General features: G+C 50.4%; 1 protein-coding gene across 1 annotated transcript in view; it reads right to left on the bottom strand.

Annotated features, from left to right (window-relative positions):
* Positions 1-22908, bottom strand: part of TMEM266 (transmembrane protein 266) — a 139105-nt gene that overhangs the window by 20958 nt on the left and 95239 nt on the right. Inside the window, exons 8-9 of the mRNA XM_061181871.1 lie at positions 21120-21235; positions 6716-6905 (exon numbers count right to left, since the gene is read on the bottom strand). Coding sequence (XP_061037854.1) covers positions 6716-6905; positions 21120-21235 — 306 coding nt within the window. The remainder of the gene's footprint in view (positions 1-6715; positions 6906-21119; positions 21236-22908) is intronic.

Below are 22908 nucleotides of genomic sequence, written 5' to 3'. Positions count from 1 at the left end.
GAATGGACTTGAGGACAGGGGGAGGGGGAAGGGTAAGCTGGGATGAAGTGAGAGAGTGGCATGGACATATATACACTACCAAATGTAAAATAGATAGCTAATGGGAAGCAGCTGCATAGCACAGGGAGATCAGCTCGGTGCTTTGTGACCACCTAGAGGGGTGTGATAGGGAGGGTGGGAGGGAGACGTAAGAGGGAGGGGATATGGGGATATATGTATACATATAGCTGATTCACTTTGTTATAAAGCAGAAACTAACACACCATTGTAAAGCAATTATACACCAATAAAGATGTTAAAAAAATAAAATAGAAAATAAAAACAGAACCAAAACTAAAAAGAAACAGATACAGAGGACTGATTGGTGGTTCCCAGAGGCAGGGGTTGGGGGGTGGGTGAAAGAGGTCAAAAGGTACAAACTTCTGGTTATAAAATAAATGTCATGGGGATATGATACTGCATGGTCACTATAGTTAATATTGTATTTTATATTTGAAAGTTGCTAAGAGAATAAATCTTAAAAGTTCTCATCACAAGAAATAAAATTCTGTAACTATGTATAGTGATGGATGTTAACTAGGCTTATTGTGACTCTGCAGTATATACAAATATCGAATTATTACCTAGTATACCTGAAACTAATATGTCAATTATATATGTCAATTATACCTCACTGAAAGAAAAAAAGCATTAAGAATTTCAAGAGAGTGACAGCAGAGCATTGAACCAAGTTTGAGGCCCTCGGTGACTGCATGGGTCACCCCACCATAAAGCCAGTCCTGCTCAGAGAGTTTAAGTAACTTGTTCAAGGCCAAGTTGAGATTCAAACCCAGCCCTGAGTCTTAAACCCATGTCCTTCCCTCAGTACCACCCACACCAGCTCTGCCCTGTCAGCTGCCTCGCTGCCCAGTTCTAGTTCTACAGCTCTGGGGCTCCCCGGGGTCCCCAATGCCCCCCATCAGGCACACATATCAGGAGGCCAGTGATGGCAGAAACCCCGGCTTGCCTCCATTGGCACACAGGCCCCTCCTCTCCCAAGGTTAAACACTGGTGCCAGCTCTGCGGGCCTGGTGCACCTCTGGGGGGGTTTCTCTGAGCGCTGGTGCAGCATGGGGGGACGCCGAGGCTCACTGTGATATATGGTGAAAGCTGCGGCACTCCCACCAGGGGCTGTAATTCATCAGTTATGGGTGAGCTTCAAGACTAATAAATTTGGGAGGGAAGTATTAATGGCTACACAGAGGCACTGTGAACTTGGCAGGCCCCAAAGCCTGCAACTTTGCCGCCTGGGTTTTAAAAATGATTTGTGCTGGAGCAAGTTTAAACAGAAGCTGGTCAGCATTAGTCTGACTGTGACCCACTGGCAACTGTTGAGACTGAAGGAGCCACTTCTCCTGCCCGGGTTGAGGCTGGCACTCCCGCCCTCCAGGGCTGCCATCCCCCCTGGAGCAAGGCCCTCTCCCGAGGGTCCTGAGACTTATCGCTGTTGTCTGCAGGTTAATCCCCAGATGGTCTGTGTACTAGTGTGATATGGTGAGCCTCAGGGCCCTCGATGGCCTGAAGGTCATGGTGAGCAATGAACGCTGACCTTTCTCCATCTCCAGCATGGCCCAGAGCGCCCCTAGCTTGTCTAGCCATAATTTCTAATGTCATGGAAATCCCTCCCTGGACACAGCTCCTGGTCAAAGAGAGATCAGCTGGGGTGCCCTGTCTCCCTGGCCCATCTGAGGCTGTGAATCATGCATGCCACTTGCTAGCCCCCCAGGCTTCTGCCCTCTGCCTCAGAGGCACTGCCTTTTCTATTGACAGCTCTGGGGGTTGGCCATCAAGTGGCAGACCAGGAATGCACTGTGCTCTACTGAGTGGGCTGGGGCAGGCAGGAGTGCATCTAGAGAGCTGGGAGGTAGGGGGTGTCACAGAGGAGATAAAGGAGAGCAGGGGTGGGAGTCTGGGGCTAGATGGGAAGGGCATTTGCAACTGCTCCCAGGGGTGCATGTTTGCCATCTCTATGGGAGGCCTGAGTGCCTCGTTCAGACACGCCTCTAGTTTCCGGGAGGGTCAGCACAGACCCCATAACACCCTAGCTGGCACATGCAGCCAGTCACTTTCTCCCTTCTTATTCTGTGTCCCTCCACGTCCTCCTGGAAGTTGCTCACTATGGGGACTGCAGAGAGAGGAGGAACAGGGTGGAGAGGCAGGCGCTCAAAGCTTCATCGCACTAGAATGTGTGGGATTATTTTAAAGGCCTGGTTTGTTTGCAGACTCTCTGACCCCAGATCTTGACTCCCTGTGAATCCAAATGTGGCGTCAGGTGTCCAGGGTCTGGAGGTCATTGGCCGGGGGATAGCAACGGCCACGCTGTTATCTCAAGAGCTCAGTCTCCTGATGAGAGAGACAGAGAGGTGCTGCAGAATGTGTGGCTGTACTGGAGGTGCTCCGCTGAGCTCAGGTGTTTCAAGGTGGGCTCAGCGGAAGACAGAACAGCACCGGGCGGGCTCAAGCACCAGGCGAGCAGCTGCCATGGGCAGAGCGAGGAGGCTGACCACTAGGGAGCGCGAGGAAGCGGCTCGTCCAGCTCACTCTGCTCCATCAGGAGGAAGGGCCTGTGAGGGACCAGGAGACTGTAAACCTGCTCCTCCCATCCTTGGAAAGCAAGACCAAGTGGGCAACAGTTGCCACTGACTTCCAGGAGAACTTTCAAAAAGAAGATTCTTATATTCTTATAGTTTTGTTATATTCTTTTATTCTGGATTCCGCAAGCACCAGCATGGGGAGCTGAAAGCCAAGAGTGTGGTTTTTGGAGCGGGCTATTGCCAGATGCCCCCTGAGCTCCGAGAGAAAACCCAGGACTGCGGGACCCACAGGGAAACAAGTGATGTCCACAAGCCTTATTGTGTTCTTCGATCGGTTATGGGCTTGCAGATTACATTCCATGCAACGGACTTTAAGGGGAGCCTGCTGAGGGCCAGGCGCAGTGGGCCCCGAAGATAAAGTGTGGGAGTGACCTGGCACACTCGGGGCCTAGCGGGAGTTCGTATAAGGTCTCAAGAGAAGGGCGTGGTGACTGGGAGCTCACTCTGAGACAGGTTTTAAGGATGAAAAGAAGTTTGGCAGGCAGGCCTGTCCTGCCAGTGAACAACATGTGGAAAGGCTCAGAGACTTACTACTGTGCAGAACACTTCCCAAAGGCAAAGATGTTTCACTCGGCTAGAGTGAAAGTGAAGACAGAGTGCAGACTGGAAGGAGATGAGATGGTGGGGGTCGGGGGGGGGTGGCCAGCCTGGGACAAGACCATCAAGGGTTTTATATGCCACCTGTTATGAGTTGAGTCATTGTGTCCTCCCCCTCAAAGTCATATGTTGAAATCCTAACCCCCAGTACCTCAGACTGTGATTTCCTAATTTGGAAATGTGATTGTTGCAGATATAATTAGTTAAGATGAGGCTGGACTTCCCTGGTGGCGCAGTGGTTAAGAATCCGCCTGCCAATGCAGGGGACACGGGTTCGAGCCCTGGTCTGGGAAGATCCCACATGCTGCGGAGCAACTAAGCCCGTGCGCCACAACTACTGAGCCTGTGCTCTAGAGCCCACGAGCCACAATTACTGAAGCCCGCATGCCTAGAGCCTGTGCTCCCCAACAAGAGAAGCCACCGCAATGAGAAGCCCGCGCACCACAAGGAAGAGTAGCCCCCGCTCGCTGCAGCTAGAGAAAGCCCACGTGCAGCAACGAAGACCCAATGCAGCCAAAAATAAATAAATAAATAAATGTATTAAAAAAAATAAAAAAGATGAGATCATACTGGAGTAGGGTGGACCCCAGACCCAACATGACTAAGGTCCTTATAAAAAGGGAGATTTGGACACAGACACACGTTGAGGGAGAACACCATGTGAAGAGAAGGCAGAGGTCAGAGTGATGCTTCTGCAAGCTAAGGAATGTCAAGGATTACCAGCAAAGCAGCAGAAGCCGGGGGAGAGGCCTGAAACAGATGCTCCCTCACAGCCCTCAGAAGGAACCAACCCTACCAAGACCTTGATCTCAGACTTCCAGCCTCCAGAACTGTGAGACAGTAAACTTCTGTTGTTTAAGCCACCCAGTTTGCAGTACTTCGTTTCGGCAGCCCTAGCAGATACCAGCCAAGGTGTTAACTCAGGGAGTGACATGAAGGATTTATGAAAGATGACTGTGTGTGTGTAGGGGGGACAAAGGACTGAAGAGGGCACCTATGAGGGCAAAGCTGAGGTCAGGGAGCCAGGCGAGGTCCAGAGATAAGGAAGGCTGAACAAAGCAGACGGAAAAGGAGAATGTTTCACGATATATGTAGGCAGTAAAACCGGAAGGAATTGGTGATGAGTCAGGATCTACAAAGTCCTAGAAACCCGGAGTAAAGGCAGGAATCAAACAAGCTACAGCTGAACACAAATGAATGTCAAAATCCACACAGGGGGTACAGAAAGCGCGCTGCCCAAGGATGGGCTGCAGGGACATGGGGCTCGACAGAGCCATGTGGGCCTGGGTCACCTGAGAGCTCAGGCCAGGCAGCCACCACAAGGCTCAGGAGCTTTCTGGCCTTGTCACAGGGGTCTTGGGTCCAGAAAAAAAGCAGGGGTGGCCCCTCGACACTCTGCCCTGGTCTTGCAGCTCCCCAAGAACTGAGTGACTGAAACACTGGAATGCTCAGGGAGGGGCAGGACAGCAAGAACTTGGAGAGCTTGTCCCCTGAGGACTGGTTGTGGGAGTGCAGGTGACAGTTTCTGGAGGAGAAAACACTCAGAGGCCAGTCTCCGAAAGGATATCTCAGCTGGGAGGGCACCCACCAGGCCTATATCTAAAAGGTTCGTCCATGTGGGAGAGGTGGGTGCCGGGGGCAGACCTCAGCACAGCCTGAGGAAGAATTTTCTAACAGGCAGAGCCATTTGATGTTGGGTTGGCATGGGCTTCTCTGGGAGGTTCGGGGTACCTATTCTTAGAGGAAGGTAAAACTCTTGGCAGGCGTAATAGATGGGATTAGCATATCAGCTGAAGAGCTGGACTCAGAAGTCCTTCCTAGCCTCCAAATTCTATAGCTCTAAGGTTGGAAGGGCTCTCAAAAGATCATAATAGCAATCACCCTGCTCCCCAAAACCTGTTCACAGTGCCTTACAGCCTACAGAGCTTTCTCACATCCATCAGTTCCCCAGACTTCCTGTAAGGCAGACAGAGCTGGAGTGATGAGTCCACTTTGCAGAAGGGAACACTGAAGCCCCAAGTCACAGAGTCGGGGAGTGGCAGAGTCTGGAGCTCTGGCTTCCTGCTGCCCAACCTGCCCAGCCCTACCTGGCTGCCGCTGCCCTGGCAGGGAGCACACAGCACGCCAAGGCAAAGTGGGCCCCAGATCAAGCTGGAGTTTAGGATCCCACAGCCTCCCCCGGTTCCAAGCCCAGCACCTCCATTTCTTTTGTGTGACCCCATGAAATTCTCTCGACCTCTTTGGGTCTGAGTTTCCTCCTCCATATGAGAGAAAGGAGGTGTGAGGATGAAATGAAATCCCACTGTAAAAAGCTTCTCTTGGAGGAGTTTGATGAATCTTAGTTCCCTTACCTTTAGGTAAAAAATGTGGACCCAAAAATGTATTCCGAATTATTAGGGGACATCGATACTTTAAAAAATATCTTGGTAAAGTGAAGAAATCCCTTAACCATCATTTTAGTGATAACATTTTCAGGTGCAAGTTGGGGCAGGGAGGACCCAGACATGAGCGTTCAAGTTCAGGCTCCCAGGATTCCCCCGGGGCTCCAGCAAGACCACAGATCTCCCCTGCTGTGCCCCCTGAGCCGAGGCTGATTCCTGGCCTGAGCCCATGAGAACACAGTCTCTCCAAACCTCCCAAAGGCCCAAACCGGACACAGCTGCATCACCAGGTGAGGGTATTTTCACCCCCAATCACGAAATAATACCACCTGACATTTGCAGGACTACTTTGCAATTCTGGAAGCCACTTTCACCTGCTTCCTGGAGCCTCACAACAACCCTGTGAGGAAAGCTCAGCATTGTTCCCATTTGACAGCTAGTAAAACCAAGACCCAGAAAGGTTATTTCCCCTCTACAAGGTGACACAGCTGGTCTTCTACAGAGTATTCTGCCCTAGGGTATGGCCGGCACTCCCATCTCCACCAACGTCACCTGCCCATCAATTTACTACCATCCCCAAAGCATGGGTTCTGGGTTGTTCTGGGCCCCAGGCCTGGACCTACTATCTGGGCCTTAGTGGGCTGGGCAGTCCAGTAGGAAAGTCCTAGGCATCTGGCTGGAAGCCTAGCTCTGCCATTTATTAGTGAGGCACCTTTGGACAACTTTTCTGGGTCGCAGTTCCTTCATCCATAAAGTAGGAAAGTCAAGCCTCCTGCAGGCGGTTACCACGAGGACTGGGGAAATAGTGCACGCAAAGCAGCCAGTGGCCCACAGGCATGAAATGAGCACACGCCACTGAGATCATGTCGAGGTCGGGTCAAGGGAGCTTACCTGAACGCTTTCTCCGATGCTCAGAAAGGTAGTCCCGGGGGCACTGATCTGAGGGTCACCACCACCGCCACTGCCACAATCGTGGGCCGAGATGGGGGCACAGTCCTGCCAGGAGGCGTGCTCCAACTCCGGGAAGCTGTGCACAGAGCCCTAGGGCGGGGGTGGGGACGGGGCTCCCCACGACTGGACTGGGGAGGCCGCGGGCGGGCTCACCTTGCGCGGGCTGCAGCTCCTCCACGACGCTCTCGTCCGCGGTCTCCTCGGCCCACGTGCCGGCCTCCACCACCTTGTAGCGGCTGCGCGGCTGGCTGAGCACGTGAGGGGCCTGCAGCGCCGCCTCGCGCTCGGCCGCCAGGTCCAAGTCCTGCTGCGCCAGGTGCGCCCGCAGCTGCCGGATCTCAAACTGCAAGAAAGAGCGGGGCGGTGGGTGGCGGGCAGCGCAGGGGTTGGGGTGGGGGGCGTGGACCCGGCCCGAGCCCAACGTCTGGGCGCTTTGCTCTTGGGGGAGCGGGGTTGGAATGGGCTGAGCATCCAAAGGCTGGAGGGGGTGTTCCTTACAAATCTCCCAACGACACTAGTCGCAAGAGTCTCTGATGTTTCTGGAGCCTTTTCCGAGTAATAAAAAACATGTTCCTGTGTCTCACCTCGAATACTGTGTAGTCTGGCCCCATAGTGAAGACAAGATGGCCGTGAGAGGACGCACAGCCATGGTTTTCGGGACGAGCATCGGAGGAAGAGGACTCAGGGAACGGGATTCGTTCTAGTTACTTGCCTAAACGTGCCACCCAAGAGCCTTATTCTGGTGTCCCACACTGATGATTAGTGGAAGACGGGAAACACCACAATATCCAGGGTCAGTGTAACTAGCCGGTGGGAGCCCATCGTGGCTTACGGGGCTGTGCCTGACCCATCTGTCTTCCAGCAACGCCCATATCCCCTCTTCTAGGAGGTGTTCCGAGGGCTGGCCAGACTAGACTGGAGTCTAGTTCCAACCCTGCGGCTTACTGCCATGTGTCCTTGGTTTCCTTATCTGTAAAATAGGGGTTATCACTCCACAGAGCTCTCTGAGGACTTGAGGGCTTCATAAGGGCTTTGTAAAAAGCTGCACACATTTTTATTTTGGTTTCATTTTTTGTTGTTGTTGGGGAAGGTTTCCTAGAGAGGCTTCCAGATGCCTCTTGAGTTTGTGGCTGAGATGGCTGTTCACACTCTGGGGCCTCCCTGGGCCATCTGGGTGAAGGCAAAGTTTGGGTCTGACACTGAAGGGCCTGGCTGTGGGCTCAGGAGGAAGGAGATCTTTCACTGCCACCTAGTGTTCCAAACACACGTTGCATCGCTTTTGCATAACCCCACAACCTCCAGTCAAACCCCCAAAGGCCTGAAGCAGGGAGGCGGGTGGAGGAGTCCCAGGGAGTCTCCGGGCCTGAGCTCCCTACCTAGGAGATTACCTACTTGCCCATGATCCCAATCTCCAGCCCTGGCCCCTCCCTGCAATGTCAGATCACACCTCCAACTGCCTACCTGACGGCAACACAGAATTGGGTCACAGGTGTCACAAACTCAACCTAAACAGGACTCTTCACTCTATCCCCACACCTGCTCCTCAGGTGTTTTCATCTCATTTTAGCTGTATCTAAAAAAATGCAATCTCCTCCCTCGCTTCCGCACTTTCCCTTATCCTTGCCATCCAATCTGCCCTCAAGTCCAGCTCCCTAAGTGCTACCCCAAGCCTGCCCACCTCCCTCCACCTCCACTGCCAGCTCTCACCTGGATGACTGCAGCCCTACAGCCCTCTACCGTCCATTCGCCAACAGGGGTCAGAGGGATTCTCGTAAACCTAGATCAGATCATGTCACCCCCTTGTCCATAGACCTCGGGTGGGAGAAAACCCAAACTTTTACCCTTGGCTTACATAACAGGTGCATGTTCTGGCTCTGCTTACCTGGTCCACTTCATCTCATTCTTTTTCCCTTTACCTCCCACTGTGACACAGGCCTTCTCGTCATTCCTTAAACACACTAAGTGTGTGTTGGTCTCAGGGTCACTTTCCCAGGGACCTCTGGTCCCATATCACATGGCTGGCTCCCCCTCTTGGAGGCCTTCCCTGACCCCTGACCTAAGGCAGCTACCCAGGCTCTCCATCACATCACTCTGTTTGAATTCTCTACATTGCACTTAGCACCTTCTGATATTTTTATTTTAATGTTTTATTATTTTTCTTTTGACAAAAGTGAAACACACAGTTGAAGCATTCACTAACACTAGGGTGGCCAGGCAGCCAACTGGCATCGGGGCCACTTCCCAATGTCAGTGTTCACAAATTTTGTCTCTGGGAACACTCAGGTTTTCCCAGAGTTCATCAGCCTCCTGCCTGAGGACACACCTCTGGCTGTCTCTGTGCTGGGAGCAGGGCAGGGAAATGGGGCAGAGGGTCCAGCCATTAGATGAAAGGACTTTCACCTAGTCCTCATTTTCAGCCCTGCACCTCTCCCCAGGCCTCTGCCTCACCCAGTGCCCACCTGCAGAGCCCTCTGGTTCAATTTCTCCAGAGGACGAACCTCTTGCATCTTGTATGATGGGGGAGTGTGGTCTCCTGGCTGTGCAGAATTTGGGAGGGGACGTGGAGGGTTCAAATATTATGTGTACAGACTTCTAGCCAACCCCTCTCCCCTGTGGTCAGCTTCACATTCACCCCATTCCTCCCAAACTCTCAAGGGTACTGACGGGGGAATTAGCCCATTTCCCTCACTATCCACCTCTTTAGACACTTTAGTTATAGATTCTCCCCTCTGCTAAATCACTCTCCATTTCCCTAAATCCACTGAAATCTGTATCCTCTTTGTCCTGATGGACAGGATTTAAAGAGTTTCTTAATTCTTATGTGTTTATGATTTTTTTCTTTACTATCATCTCGGTGGAGTTTGGGGAAGGAGATCAGATAAATACGTGTGGTCGGTCACTTCAGCTGCAGTAGTGTGCTGGTATAGAAAAAAAGAGGCCTGATTTATAGTACATGCTAATCTCTGGTATAAATACTCCCACCATGGCCAATTTCAAACTACCAACATGATGTCATGCAGAATTGTGAAGAAATGTGCACAGCTGGCTCTCACAAGTCAGTGAGAGCTCCAGCACACCACTGCCACCCTCACCCCTCTGTAAGAGCAGGGATATAGAATATAATCTATATAAGAATAGAATATAGAATATAATCTCTGTAGGAGCAGGGATCTTGACTGTTTTGTTGCTTGGTACACAGAAGGCACTCGGTAAATACTGCTGAATGAATCAATAAATCAATGTGTGAAACGAGTCAGCTTTGGCCAGCTTTTTTCTGTGGTTTCAGGCTGAGCCCTAACTCCAGCCACAAACTGGGCCCCAACCTTAACCCAAAGCTGAGGCAAAGCCTGAGCCCCAACACTGAGACCCAAGCTTGGTCACACATTGAGTCCCAACCCAAATCACTTACTAAGACCACATCCTGATCACACACTGGGCCCTAACTCTGGTCTCAGACTAGGCTCACACCCGGATCTCAACAACCCAGTACTCGAATGGGGCCACTGGTCTCAGAAAGTGAGAAAGCGAGGCTAGCTTATTATAGAGTGGCCTTCTGTGCAGGGGGAGAGGGCTCGAGCCACCCTTCTCGCAGCAAGGTCCCAGATGTCACGTAGGGCCCATTAGGCAACCCTCCTTAGCTCTGCTGGGGCTGGGAGCCCCTCCTGCCCAGGCTGATCTGAACCTCCCATGGGCATACCCAGCCCACTTTCTCCAAGGCCGCTCATCAGGGCTGGCAGCCCTAGCTAATGGCCTCCTAGGCCACTCTGAACAGATGCATTATTGATAACTTGTAATTGATACAGAGCTGCCCATGAGTGTCCCACTGGAATTCAGTCCAGACGCCAGAGGCCAGGGCTTGTCCAGCCCCAAGCCCACATGTGCAGACATAGGCATGTACACTGAAATAAGTTTTAGGCTAGAAATATGAACCCGAGTGTATAGTAGTTCCCCCGTTCACTCCTTTATTCATTCATTCACTGAGAAGTCAGGTAAAGCACGGCGAGGGAAACGTTAAAATTCTGTTATGTGTATTGGAATGAAACTGCCTCTCCCAGATTCACAGTGAGTCCTGGGTGGCCCCAGTGACAGGCACTGTCTGCTGCGCTGCAGGGAACAAACGTCCCAGGAGAGTTCTAAGGGCTAGCTCTGGGTGATGTTGGTGGCAGAGGAGGCACGGTGTGTCCGGGAGACAGAGACTGGGAGGTAAGAGGTGTTGGGGGAGGTCTTATTTAAAGAGCAACAATATACCACTGAAATCTTCTGAACAGAAGGGTGGAGTGGTGGAGGTGGAGGAGTGGTGATTCAGATGAGCATCTTGAGAGGACAGTGCTGATAGCCGAGCGGGGAATGAATTGGATGGGGGTAAGCCAGGGTGGACATGGGAATACCAGCTGGGAGGCTGCTGCAGCAGTGCAGGCCAGGGATGACCAGAATTTGGGCTAGGGTAGAGACAGTGGAGATGAAGATGAAGACCATTTAGGAGGTAAAAGTGTCAGCATGGGCATGGACTGGAATGGGGGTGAGGGAGAAGGCAACCTGCTTTGGGGACATATTTTTACAAGGTGCATACCCAGAGGGTGTGGGGTGGCTGGATGCTCTGATCCCTTGCCCTGTGAGGGAACGGCTGACTCCTTACGGAGACACTGCAGATGGGCTAAATGGCTCTCAGCTCTGGTCACTGGCTGTGACAGCCCAGGGCACCGTCCGGATGTTATAGCTGGGACCCTCAGAGCCTGGCTCCTGATTCCCATATGCTGAACATGGCCACATGTGCTTCCCCAGTTGATGAAGGGTGGTCAAGGGGTCCTAGGAGAGCAGGGCCTCTTTAGTCAGATGGGTGAACTGAGGCCCCATGATGGGCAGGAGGCTTTTGTGCTGGGGGACAGCGTGGGGTAAAGGCTAGGACCACATGGTGCATCAGAGCAAAGTTGGGCCCAGAACCCATGCCTCTGGCTTCCAGCCCCCCAGACCCTGTGTCAGGGAACTTGAAGCCTTATGGGAGAGATGGAAGTGACTCAGCTCAAACAGAACATGGGGGAGCTTGATGGTAACGGGGGGCCAGGAAAGAGCAGGAGGGCCCCCATGTGGGGAAAAAGCCAGGGCTGGAGGAGGAGCCTCAACTCTCGGCCCATCACCCCTCCCTCACTCTGGTAAGTCTCCTTTCCTCTTTGGGCCTCAGTTTCACTGTGTGTTCAATGAGGCTAATGGAGCAGCTGAATTCTGGTCTGTAACAGGCTCTGTGCTTGCTCTGGGACTCTAACTGGGAGGGAACAAAGTGCAAGAGCCAGTTAATTCCTGGTGCTGTCTTCAGGGCCATCCCCTGCTCCTATGGAAATGCCCCACTGTCGGAGAGCCAACTCTTCAGAGAAAGATAACGTAACCCAGAACCTCTAAAATGCATCAACAATGTGTAGCGCACAATAAGAATTACTATTCATGCAAACAAGCAGGAAAAAGTGATCGATTATCAAATCATAAAGCAGTTAGAGAAAAGTATGGGAAAAGATGGACAAAATAGTTGTAGCATTTCAGTGGAGAAACAGAACCTATAAAAAGAATCAAATGAAACTTTTAGGACCTTAATATACAATATTTGAAATTGAGCACTCAGTTGGATGGGTTTAACAGCAGACTGGACACAGTAGAAGACAGGGGTGTTGAACTTGAGGATAGGTCTATAGAAAAATATTAAAAGTTACAGCCAGGGATTTCCCTGGTGGTACAGTGGTTAAGAATCTGTCTGCCCATATGGACACCAAGGGGGGAAAACTGCGGTGGGGTGGGGATGGTGGTGTACTGAATTGGGCGATTGGGATTGACATGTATACACTGATGTGTATAAAATTGATGACTAATAAGAACCTGCAGTATAAACAAACAAACAAAACAACTAATACTAAACTTTCATTGGGTTATTTGTATGGAAATAATGTTAATATAAATGTTTCAGACATTACATGAAATTTCTAAAAATCTTATATGTTCTGGTATAATGTTATAAGTCATAATTCTAGTTATTACTTTAAAATGTATATCTCAGAAATAACTAAATTTCCTTGTCAATTGCATGATTATGAACTTTCATCAAATCTTTAACCGTGGTCATTTTTAAGTCTTTTGTCATTTACAGACAGTTCTGGGTGTACTGTGATGCTTTTGCAAATATGTTCCTATAAAAGGGTTTCATCTTCAAGGAATTCATGGAAAAGACTCTGACAAGTACAGGTTTCTGGTAACTGACTGTACTGCTGAACTGAATGAATAAGCATTTTCAGAACTCTAATGAAAAACTGATGAACTCATAAAAGTGCTAACTAAAGATCAAGATAAAAAAAAATTTAATTACATGGGACTGAGTGAACTGATGAGGATGATTATAATTTTTGTGACTTTCTGTTTGAATTAAAAAAAAAAATCCCACAAGGACTCAGAGGCAAAGAATATACAAATCAATTTTCACTGCAAAGTAAAGGAGCTGTTACAGTGGAGGATTACTGGACTGAATGTCAATATTATGACATAGCATGAGTGTTTTTCGTGTTTGGTAATTGCAATCATTGTTGCTTTTGTTGTGGTCATCCATTTAAAAAAAAAAAAAAAAAGAATCTGTCTGCCAATGCAGAGGACACGGGATCGATCCCTGGTCCGGAAAGATCCCACACGCTGCGGAGCAACTAAGCCTGTGCGCCACAACTACTGAGCCTGCGCTCTAGAGCCCGTGCTCTGCAACAAGAGAAGCCACTGCGATGAGAAGCAAGCACAATGCAACGAAGAGTAGCCCCAGCTCGCTGCAACTAGAGAAAGCCCATGCACAGCAATGAAGACCCAACGCAGCCAAAAATAAAAATAAATAATTTATAAAAAAAAAAAAGTTACATCCAGAAAAAGAAAAAAGGGAGAGAATGGGGGAACAGATAGGGTATAAGGAAAAAGTGAGGCATGATCAGAAGGTCTAACATATGTAATTAGAGCTCCAGAAGGAGACTGATAGGATGGGACAGAAGCAATAAATAAATGATGGCCAAAAACTTTGCAAATCTAATGAAAAACACCAACCCACAAATTCAAGAAACTCAGAGAATCCTAAGGAGGATAAATACAAAAATCCCACACCTAGAAACCCTATAGTCAAACTGCTAAACACAGATAAGGAGAAACACCCATAGCACTCAGGCTCTCCAGGCTCACGTGAGCCTGGGCCTCTGGGAGAGAAAGTGCACGGTGGCTTTGAGGATAAAATGAAGCAAATTTTCCACTGGCAAACTGGTCCAGTGGGGAAAAAAAGACTATCCTGTGATTGGGAAGAAGGAAAGTGCAGTCACAGCCCTTCTTAATGCACATTATTAGCTAAGTATTTCTAATCAGATAACCTGACCAGATCTGCTGGGATCCACAGGGAAGCCCTCAGCGTGAATTACTGGAGTGAGTCAGGCCCCTTCCATTGGGCTGGGCTTTTAATGCATGCCCAGGTGGGGCCAGACCCCGGGGGCGGCAGGGTGGGCACACCCAGCCCATCTCTGCCTTTAATGGTCTGGTTTGTGAAGTACAACTGACAGGGCCTTGGCCTGATCAATGCACACTTTGGCCAGAAGCTCGATGGTATCTAATGCAATAGCAATAATTTTCTTCCATCCTATTAGTGCTGTCTGCACAGACTGCCCTGCCTTCAAACCCATCTGCTATTGGGATGGCATCCAATGTTTATTTCCATTAGTTTCGCCATTGTTGGTAACAATAAAACTCAGGAGACAGTTGCAAACTAATGATTTAGGAGCAGGGTGAAGCTGAATTCGACCTTGGCTGCTTTCCATCCACTGTGAAGATGACTGGTAGTTGGCCATAAATTTAAATTATGGCAAAAGGATAACATAAGTTATTCCTCTGATGGCTAATTTTATCAGCTAAATAGGCTTGTCATTAAAGCTATCGGCTGTTTTACAAATCACTGCCCATGTTTAAAAAAAAAAAATTCACTTCCCACAATGGGGATCTTGAATAATCCGGGTAACAAAGACTATTCTGCTGAGCTGGGGGCTTGCGGCCTCTGCAAGAAAAGAGGGGGCTCTCTGGAATGAGCCAGCATCAAGCAACACCCCCAGAGCCAGGAGAGAACCCCTTTCCTGCTGTTCTTGACCTGCTGAAGGGGCTGCTGGCCCTCGAAGGACAGTGGAGTGGACACCGCCCCCCACCTGCCTCCAGCGGGAATGCCTATCGCTTAGGGCCCAGGTTATCATCCTGTTTCTTCAGGAAACAGGCCAGGGAGACTTGCATCATCCAGGAAGGATTAATCATTATGATGGTACCTCCTGCTAGTGGGAAGGGGGGAATGGAGGTAGAAACATCGTGAGCCTGTTAGGTGACTGTGCAGGTGACTGCTTTCTCCCTGGGCACTCAGACTACTTTTGTCAGCATCTGGTGCCTTAGGTGTGACTGTGTAACTGAGTCCTCCCACGAAATGGGGGCAGAAACAATGTCACCGCTTTCAGGCCCAGCCAGTAAAAATCTATGCACAATTCTCCACCCTCCCTTCCTTAATCCCCTGGCTGAAGGGAGAAAACTCCAAACACTTAGAATAAGAAGGAGCCATGACATGGGAAGAGCCTGGAGACCAGAGTGACTGTGTGGAACAGTGTCCCTTTACCCCCTCCCCAAAGTAATTGCACTGGGCTGCGGCGTGGGTGACAAATGCGTTCCTCTTGTGTTTGGCCACTGAGATGTCTGGATTTGTTTAATGGAGCAGCTTGTGTTACTCATTCTAACACTTACTTGTACAGATGCCCTATTTCTGGTATTTCTGAACTCTGAGTTCCACCCCAGCCCTTTCTTCCATGACAAACAGTGAGACATTGGGCAGGCAGCAGCCTCTCTCAGACTCAGCCTTTCCATCTATAAAAGGATTAATAATACCTAGCCTGCCAACTTTGACCATCAAAGTCAAAATGAGCTAAAACACGCGGCAGTGCATTTGTAAATGGTCACCATTATATAAATGATTTAGTATTATTTTTGTTCTCTCTTTTTTAACATTTACTGAGAGACTCCAGTGGGCCAGACTTTATATATTACTTGAATTAATCTGATATTCACAGCATCCTTGTGACGTAAGCCTTGTTTCCTCCATTTTTCCAATGAGGATCCTGAGGTCCAGGGGTTAAGGGGGCTACTGGTGGAGCTGAGGTTAGAATCCCACTTGCTGATTCCCACGGTAAGAGGATGCTCTCCACCCTCCAAGCTGCCCCCGCACAGGACTCTTCTTTCAGAGACCACCGTCTGCCCCAGGTCTAAGGCTGACCTAAGGGGCTCACAGAGTTCCACTGGCCTCCTTGCTGGGCCTCAAGTCACCCTAGACTGAGCCCCACCTCCCTGGGTCTTTTGCCAGTGGTCTCAGGGTGGATGGTGCTGAGGAAGAAGAACTTAACTGGTCCCACAGGGCCCAGCAGGGAAGAGAAACAAACTTCGACCATGAGCTGAGTTGGATCGTATTATTTTGGACCAAAAGTTGTTGCAAGGCTTGTAGAGCAAAGTGCAAGTACAATGGGGACTTCAGAATGTGTTTTGGAATCAGAGCAAGGTCCTGGGCAGGGGATGTACTAAAACCTCAGAAGTGGTTTCTTAAGACAAGTTGGAAGAATATATCATCGCATTGATTTAACCACTGCATCTAAAATAGCTTTGATTTCCGAAGCAGGCAGTACAAAGAAAGAGACAAAAAGTTCCTACCATCTCTCTGAAGGACAGAAACTAGCACCCCACCTCTGGAATCCATCTGTGTACCAGAGAGATGAAAATTCTCCGCCTAAGAAAATTCTGGCTGGACGGGCAGAGAACAAAATCCAGATACAGAGCAAAATAAAAGTGAAAGGGAATGACCTTCCAGCCGAAGGACTGTTGAATGCAGGGGTCTGAGGCGACCTGCTTCCACCACAGAAATGAGCCATCTGGAAGAAGGCTGCAGAAGGTCAGCCAGGGCTTGGGAAAGGTGAGACTGACCAACAGAGGGTCCCCCTCCCTCCCCCCGCCCCAACCCTGGCCCCTCTGGGCTCCTCTTTCCGGTAGGAATCTGCTAAGGATGAGGTGAGCCCAGTAGGCAGGAGAGATGAGGGAACGAGGGAAGCACTGAATCCTGTCTCCCTGTGAAGACCAGAAGGCCAGCGTGATCCGGGGGGAGGAAAGGACTAGAATGAGCTGTAAGAGACCCCTATGCCATCCTGATCTCCTAACTGGCCTCAGATTCCTCCATCTGCCAAATCCAGGGGCCCCTCATCTATAACACAGGGGGGTTCTGGGGCACCTTGGGCGTGGCCTGTGGTAAGAATGAGATGCCATGTGGCACAGAAGATAAAATGTGCAAGATATTCATGCAAGAAGCTGGCAAAGCATGTCACCCAAGAGTCTCCACAGGGTCACAGTAAGAAGCAATTTAAGCTTTCTAAAAAAGCTAAGATGAGTTTAAGAAGAGTCGCTTTACAGCGGAGAGACCTGACAAACACTACCTCAGCGTCAACATCCACAGTGATGTCACAGTGACAGTATGTACCTTTGATATGATGGGATGAGAATGGCACGGGACCTCTGTCTCCCTCCCCAAAACCCAGAACTCCAATCTAATCACGAGAAAAACATCAGTCAAATCCCAACAGAGAGACATCCTATAAAATACCTGACCAGAACTCCTCAAAACTGTCAAGGCCATCACAAACAAGGAAAGTCTGAGGAACTTTTATAGCCAAGAGGAGCCCAAGGAGACATGATGACTCAATGTCGTGTGGTGTTCTGGATGGGATCCTGGAACAGATCAAGGACATTCGATAAAAACTAAGGAAATCTGAACAATGTGTGGGCCTTGATAATAACATATCAATATTGGTTCATTAATTGTAGCAAATGCACGATACTAATGTAAGATGTTAATAATGGGGAAAAGGGGTACAGGGTATATGGGAACTCTGTACTATCATCACAATTTTCCTATAAATCTAAAACTGTTCTAAAAAATAAAGTTTATTTTTAAAAAGAGCTAAGATGAGTGAAGTGTTGGCAAATAGTTATACAAATACATGCCAGGGAGAGAGCAAGGTGAACGCAAAGTGAGTGTTTTGTTTAAACTGAGATTCTACACATTTCATTGGAATTTTGGGTAAATTTCAATTTCTTAGGTAGCATGTACAAATTCAGTTGGGAAATTGCTTCATTAAGCCCTAAGAATTCCAGCTGGGAGAGACAGAGACAGCAAGAGTTTGTGACAAAGATGAACAGGATGACCTGGAATGGGGTTGGGTGGGGTGGGAGTGAGGGCAGCAGCAAGAGACTCTTTGGAAATGCTATTGAGGCAGCTGAGGGCAGCCAGGTTTGTGCCTGCAAGAGAAGAGTTGTCCTCAGGCAGTGGTTTAAAGACACCCTGGTGCACAATCTGATCAATGTTTTCACCGAGCCCTGAGAAGTGACATGGGTAGAAAAATGTCATAGAACGTGACCCGAAGCAAGGTGGGCTGGGGAAGAACACCTTTCACAGATAGGACACCTGGATCTACTCCAGGCTCTAAAAGCCCTCTCTTAGCTCTGTGCTCTTGGGCAAGTCACCACTTCTCAATTTTCTTATCTGTAAAATGGGTGTACGTGGAGAAATGGGTGGTTAGTTCCCATAGAGTCACGATTTATCATGTGCCAGGCTTTAGGCTAAGCAATCGCACAACCACCCTTCAAGGATTGTATTACTATCCCCATTTTTCAGATTAGGAAAACCAAGGTCCACAGAGGTTCCCTTGGTGCCCAAAGCCACAAGTAGCCAAGCTGGCTTTGCACTCAGGTCTGTCCCTAACATCCTAACCATTCCAGGCACTATTCTCTCAAAGGGTCTAGCCATCCCTGACATTCCACGAGCCAGCATTCACATTTCTTTAAGGGCATTTTTTGCTCAGTCAAGTCCCAAGCCTGGTCTTAAAATCCAGCTGAAAATGAGGTGTCTATTTGCTCCACCCTGTGGAGCGGGCACGGCTCTGGGAGAGCAGCATTCATGGTTTCTCTGCAGAACCCAGTGACCCAGCGTGCGGCTCTGGCCAGCCCCTCCCGCCTCCCTGGCAGCCCGCTGGGATTCCAGCCCATCTGGCCCTTTTTTGCTGTCTTAACTAAGATGACAGGCTTCAGGTGTTTTTTAAATTAAAATGGTTTGTTTCTGTTTATCTCTTTTCCAGATGTCAGTACGTAGAGGGAATCTGTCTTTATTTATTGGCTCTTTCCTGTGCAGAATCCAAGGGAGTCTCCCTCTGGCCCAGACCCCTGGGAAGGAGGCCACATATAGAGGGTGACGTGAACCAGGGCGGCAGGAATGTGGGGTCCCCAGGGGCTCAGGACGGGGTCACAGTGGAAACCAGGAGGGGTGGCCTGCCATCAGAGCTTCCCCTCAGCCACGCAGCACGTGGGCTGTTAACATGGCCATGTATTTATGGAGGGCAGATGCGGTGCTGTGTCTGTGTCTTTCATGTGGCCAAATGCAGCGAAGCAGAGCATTTATTTTCCTATTAGACAGCAGACTGAGAGCTGCCTGACCACACTCTGGCCAGGTCCTGGATGACACTTGAGCTGTCCTCTCCCTGACCCCTCCACCTCCCTCTGCCCCAAGCCCAGGCCCCGTTCCCCTTGGTGGTTCTACCGCCTCTACCAGGCTTCCCTTCTCCACTCCTGCCTCTCCCATCCGTCCTCCAAAGGCGACCAGAAAGATCCACCAAAAACTCAAATCTGAGCAAATCCCCCCGTCCCTGCTTCTAACACTCCAGGCTTCTTCCCTCCCAACTGGATGAAGCCCAAACTCCCTGGTCAGCCCTGCGGGGCGTCCACAAGCCGCCTCCACATCCCCCCACTCCCTCCCTCTGCTCACACCCTGAACAGCCTTGATTCCCCCAGCACGATGCCCACTCTCGTGCCTCACCTGTCCCCTCTACCTGGTGCCCTTCTCCAGGGGGTCATGGCTCAATGTCAGCACCTCTGGAAACCCGTCCACCCCGCCGCCCCCAGAACCCCCGATGTGTCCCTGCTGAAGCATGCATTACACGGGACTGTTGCTGTCTATCATGGGCCTGCTAAACGCCCCGAGTCACCCAGAGCCTCGTGAGGGCAGGGGCCAGTCCTGTCCACACTCCTGGCTGACCAGATGCATGGGTAAGCACGAAGCTGATGCCAACTGCTTCGGGACCGGAGCATTCTTCTTCCCAGCCTAGCACTCCGTGTAGACGGCCCCACTCCCGGGACCCCATGGACAATGTGCCCCTGGGGACTGTGTCCCCTGATGGCCCCTCTTGTCACTCATAAGCGTTTTGTGCTGAAGTGAAAGGCCGTGGTGTTCCCCAAGTAGATAAAGAGATAAATGTTCCTGGACAGACATTCCAAGGGGATGACTTGGAAGACGCAGCCTGTATGTTCCTGTGGGGTAATTCCACAGACTCTCCACCCCCTCCAGCGCCTCCTCCAGCCACGAGAGCCTGGGGCTGGGGAGCCAGGAGACCCACACGTATGGGGTGCTGGGCTGGGGACAAACACGAGTTGGACGAAGCCTGCCCTAGGGGAGCATCCAGCTTAGTGGGAGAAGCAGCTCCGGGTGCGAACAAGCATGGCCCGTGGCAGTGAGTGCCCAGGACCCTTGGAGGCCGACAGCGAGGGCTTCGGGGCTGGGGGCCCATCCTCCCACACACGTTCCCACCACCTTGCGAGCTAGTCGCTCTGTGGCATTCCCACCCTGCACAGCTGGTACCAGAACATTCCCTGCACTTGAGGCTATGTTTCTATAGCGCTTTGCAGCCTTGCTGCAGGGCCCTGCTGTCCTCTGACCTCCTGAGCACCCCAGTCGCCTCCCCTAAACTCCTATAGAAGGGGCGTCTGTCCCACTCACATGGGAGCGGTCCCCTCATCTTAGGGAGGAAAGAACTGAGGGCAAAGAAGTGTGTGACTTGGTTGAAGTCCTGGGGGAGCGAGCAGAGGACTTGGGGGCTGGACCTTGAGAGAGGCCTCTGGATTCCCAGACAGACCCTCTCCGAGCCCCGGTTGCCCGGCCCCCTGGCTCTGTCCAGCACAGCCTTGCAGGGCCCGTCCCTGTCTCTGAGTCTTTACCACGGTTCCTAGAGGGCAGAGGGTGCTGCTGAAGCCTCTCTAGTGTGTCTGGGGGTCCTGGGTGGCAACTGGCCCACAGCAGTGCCCAGCAACCTCTGTACACAGAATCCGACCCCTGCTTCAGAGACCACCGTGCCCAGAAGACCCTGATAACTGAGGGGCTGACTTAGCCGGTTCAGGTTGGAGAGCTGACTGGTCACCACAGAGAGATGAAAAGCAGCCTGGCCTTAGAGCCAGGGTGGAGTCCGGGCCTGGCTGGGCTGGGCTGGGCACGAGTGACCTTAGAGACACGTCTCCCCACTCTGGGCCTCAGGTTCCCCATGTGTCTGTGAAGGGGCTGGAGGAGGTCACTGACCGCAGGGCACCTGCAGCTCTGGCACCCTGGGGGACTTTCGAAACCACTAGTGTCCTCAGCCCTGGACGGAACTGGGCAGAACTGAGAGTGGCCATGCGTTACCCCTTGCTCCTGACAGATCTGCGTCAGTCTCTCCAGCTGCTCGTCCTGGATGACCTTGGCCTTCTCGTACTGCTGGATGACCATCTCCATCTCCACCTTCACAGGCAGGACGTAGGCTGGAAGACAGAGACAGCCCCGTGAGGAGCTTGGCAGTGGCAGGGCTTGGTGGGGGAGGGGCTGGTCCCAGCATCCAGCCAGCAGCAGGCTCAGGCCCAGGTGTGGTTCCTGGAAGATCTGGGGCGGGGGCGGTGGTGTCAGGTACCCAACAGCACCCAGAAACTATAAGAGGGCTAGAACCCTAACCCATCACGACTAAGATACCATTTCTTTTCCTTTTCCATAGTGATAGAAGAACCCTTAATTCTGGCTGTGTGCACAGCTGCCTGGTATGAGGACTATATTTTCCAGTCTCCTTTGCAGCTGTGAGAAGCCATCAGACTACATCCTGGACAACGGGATGCAAGTGCAGGTGTTGTGCAGCAGCTTCCAGAAGCCTTCCTTAAAAGGCACCTGGAGTTGATGAGGAAGTGGAAATATTAGAACCCTCCCACATTGCTGGTGGGAATGTAAAATGGGGCAGCTGCTCTGGAAAACAGGAGTTCTTCAAAATATTCAACTAGGAGTGACCATATGGCCCAGTAATTCCATTCCCAGGAATCTAAGAGAAATGAAAACATATGTCCATACAAAAACTTGTACATGAGTGTCCACGGCAGCCCAAAGTGGAAACAGCCTAAATGTCTATCAACTGACAAATGGATAAATAAAATGTGGTATATCTATACAATAGGATACTATTTGACAATAAAAAGGAATAAAGTACTAATGCATACTACAACATGGATCAACCTTGAAAACATTATGTTAAGTGAAAGATGCCAGACACAACAGACCACATATATGATTCCACTTATATGAAATGTCCAGAAGAGGCAAATCTATTCAGACAGAAAGTAGATTAGTGGTTGCTTAAGGCTGGAGGGGAATGGGGAGTGACTGCTAATTAATAGGTAAGGGTTTCTTTTTGAAGTGATAAAAATGCTCCAAACTTAGATTTTGGTGATGTTTGCACAATTCTATGAATATACTAAAAAGCATTCAATTGTGTACTTTAAATGTGTGTTTTACGGTGTGTGAACTATATCTCAATAAAGAAGTATAAAAAGAAAAGGCAGCTGGGGCTTTCCTTTTGCTTCTTTATCTTCTTCCTCCCTTCCTTCTTCCTATTGGCTGAAAGGAGGATGTGATGGCAGGCACTGAAGCAGCCATCTTGAACCGTGAGGGTGACTTTGGAAAGTAGGCTATGTGCAGCAAAGCAACAAAATAAGAGGAACTTGGAATCATGAATTCAGAAGCTCCTCATTGGCCCTGGACTGCCTACCTCCTTATTGACCCTGAACTGCCTACTGCCTACCTTATTGGCCCAGGCTTTCATGTGGGAGAAATAAGCTTCTGTTTTGTTTTAGTCACTGCTATTCTGAGTCTCTGTTACTCACAGTGGATCCTACTTATAAAAGACATACATTGAGACCCAGAGAGAGAGCCTGGACTCTGGATTACAGGGCCCCATGAGCTCCCAGCCAGTGGCAGCCCCTCAGGGACAGAGCCAAGAGCAGAGCCTGTGCAGATGGGGGAAGCTGAACAGCTAAGAGAACACAGGTGGGCGTCAGGGGTCCTGGGTTTCACTGCTGACTCAGAGCTGGTTTCCTGTGTGACCCTCATCCCTCTTGGCTTCAGTTTCCCCATCTGTGAAATGAGAGGAACGGACTAGATGATCTCCCAGTGCCTT

Source organism: Eubalaena glacialis, chromosome 2, assembly GCF_028564815.1.
Source record: "Eubalaena glacialis isolate mEubGla1 chromosome 2, mEubGla1.1.hap2.+ XY, whole genome shotgun sequence".
In the NCBI taxonomy this organism is placed as follows: domain Eukaryota; kingdom Metazoa; phylum Chordata; class Mammalia; order Artiodactyla; family Balaenidae; genus Eubalaena; species Eubalaena glacialis.
Note: the sequence above shows the minus strand (reverse complement) of the source record. Positions and strands in the feature narration are given on the sequence as shown.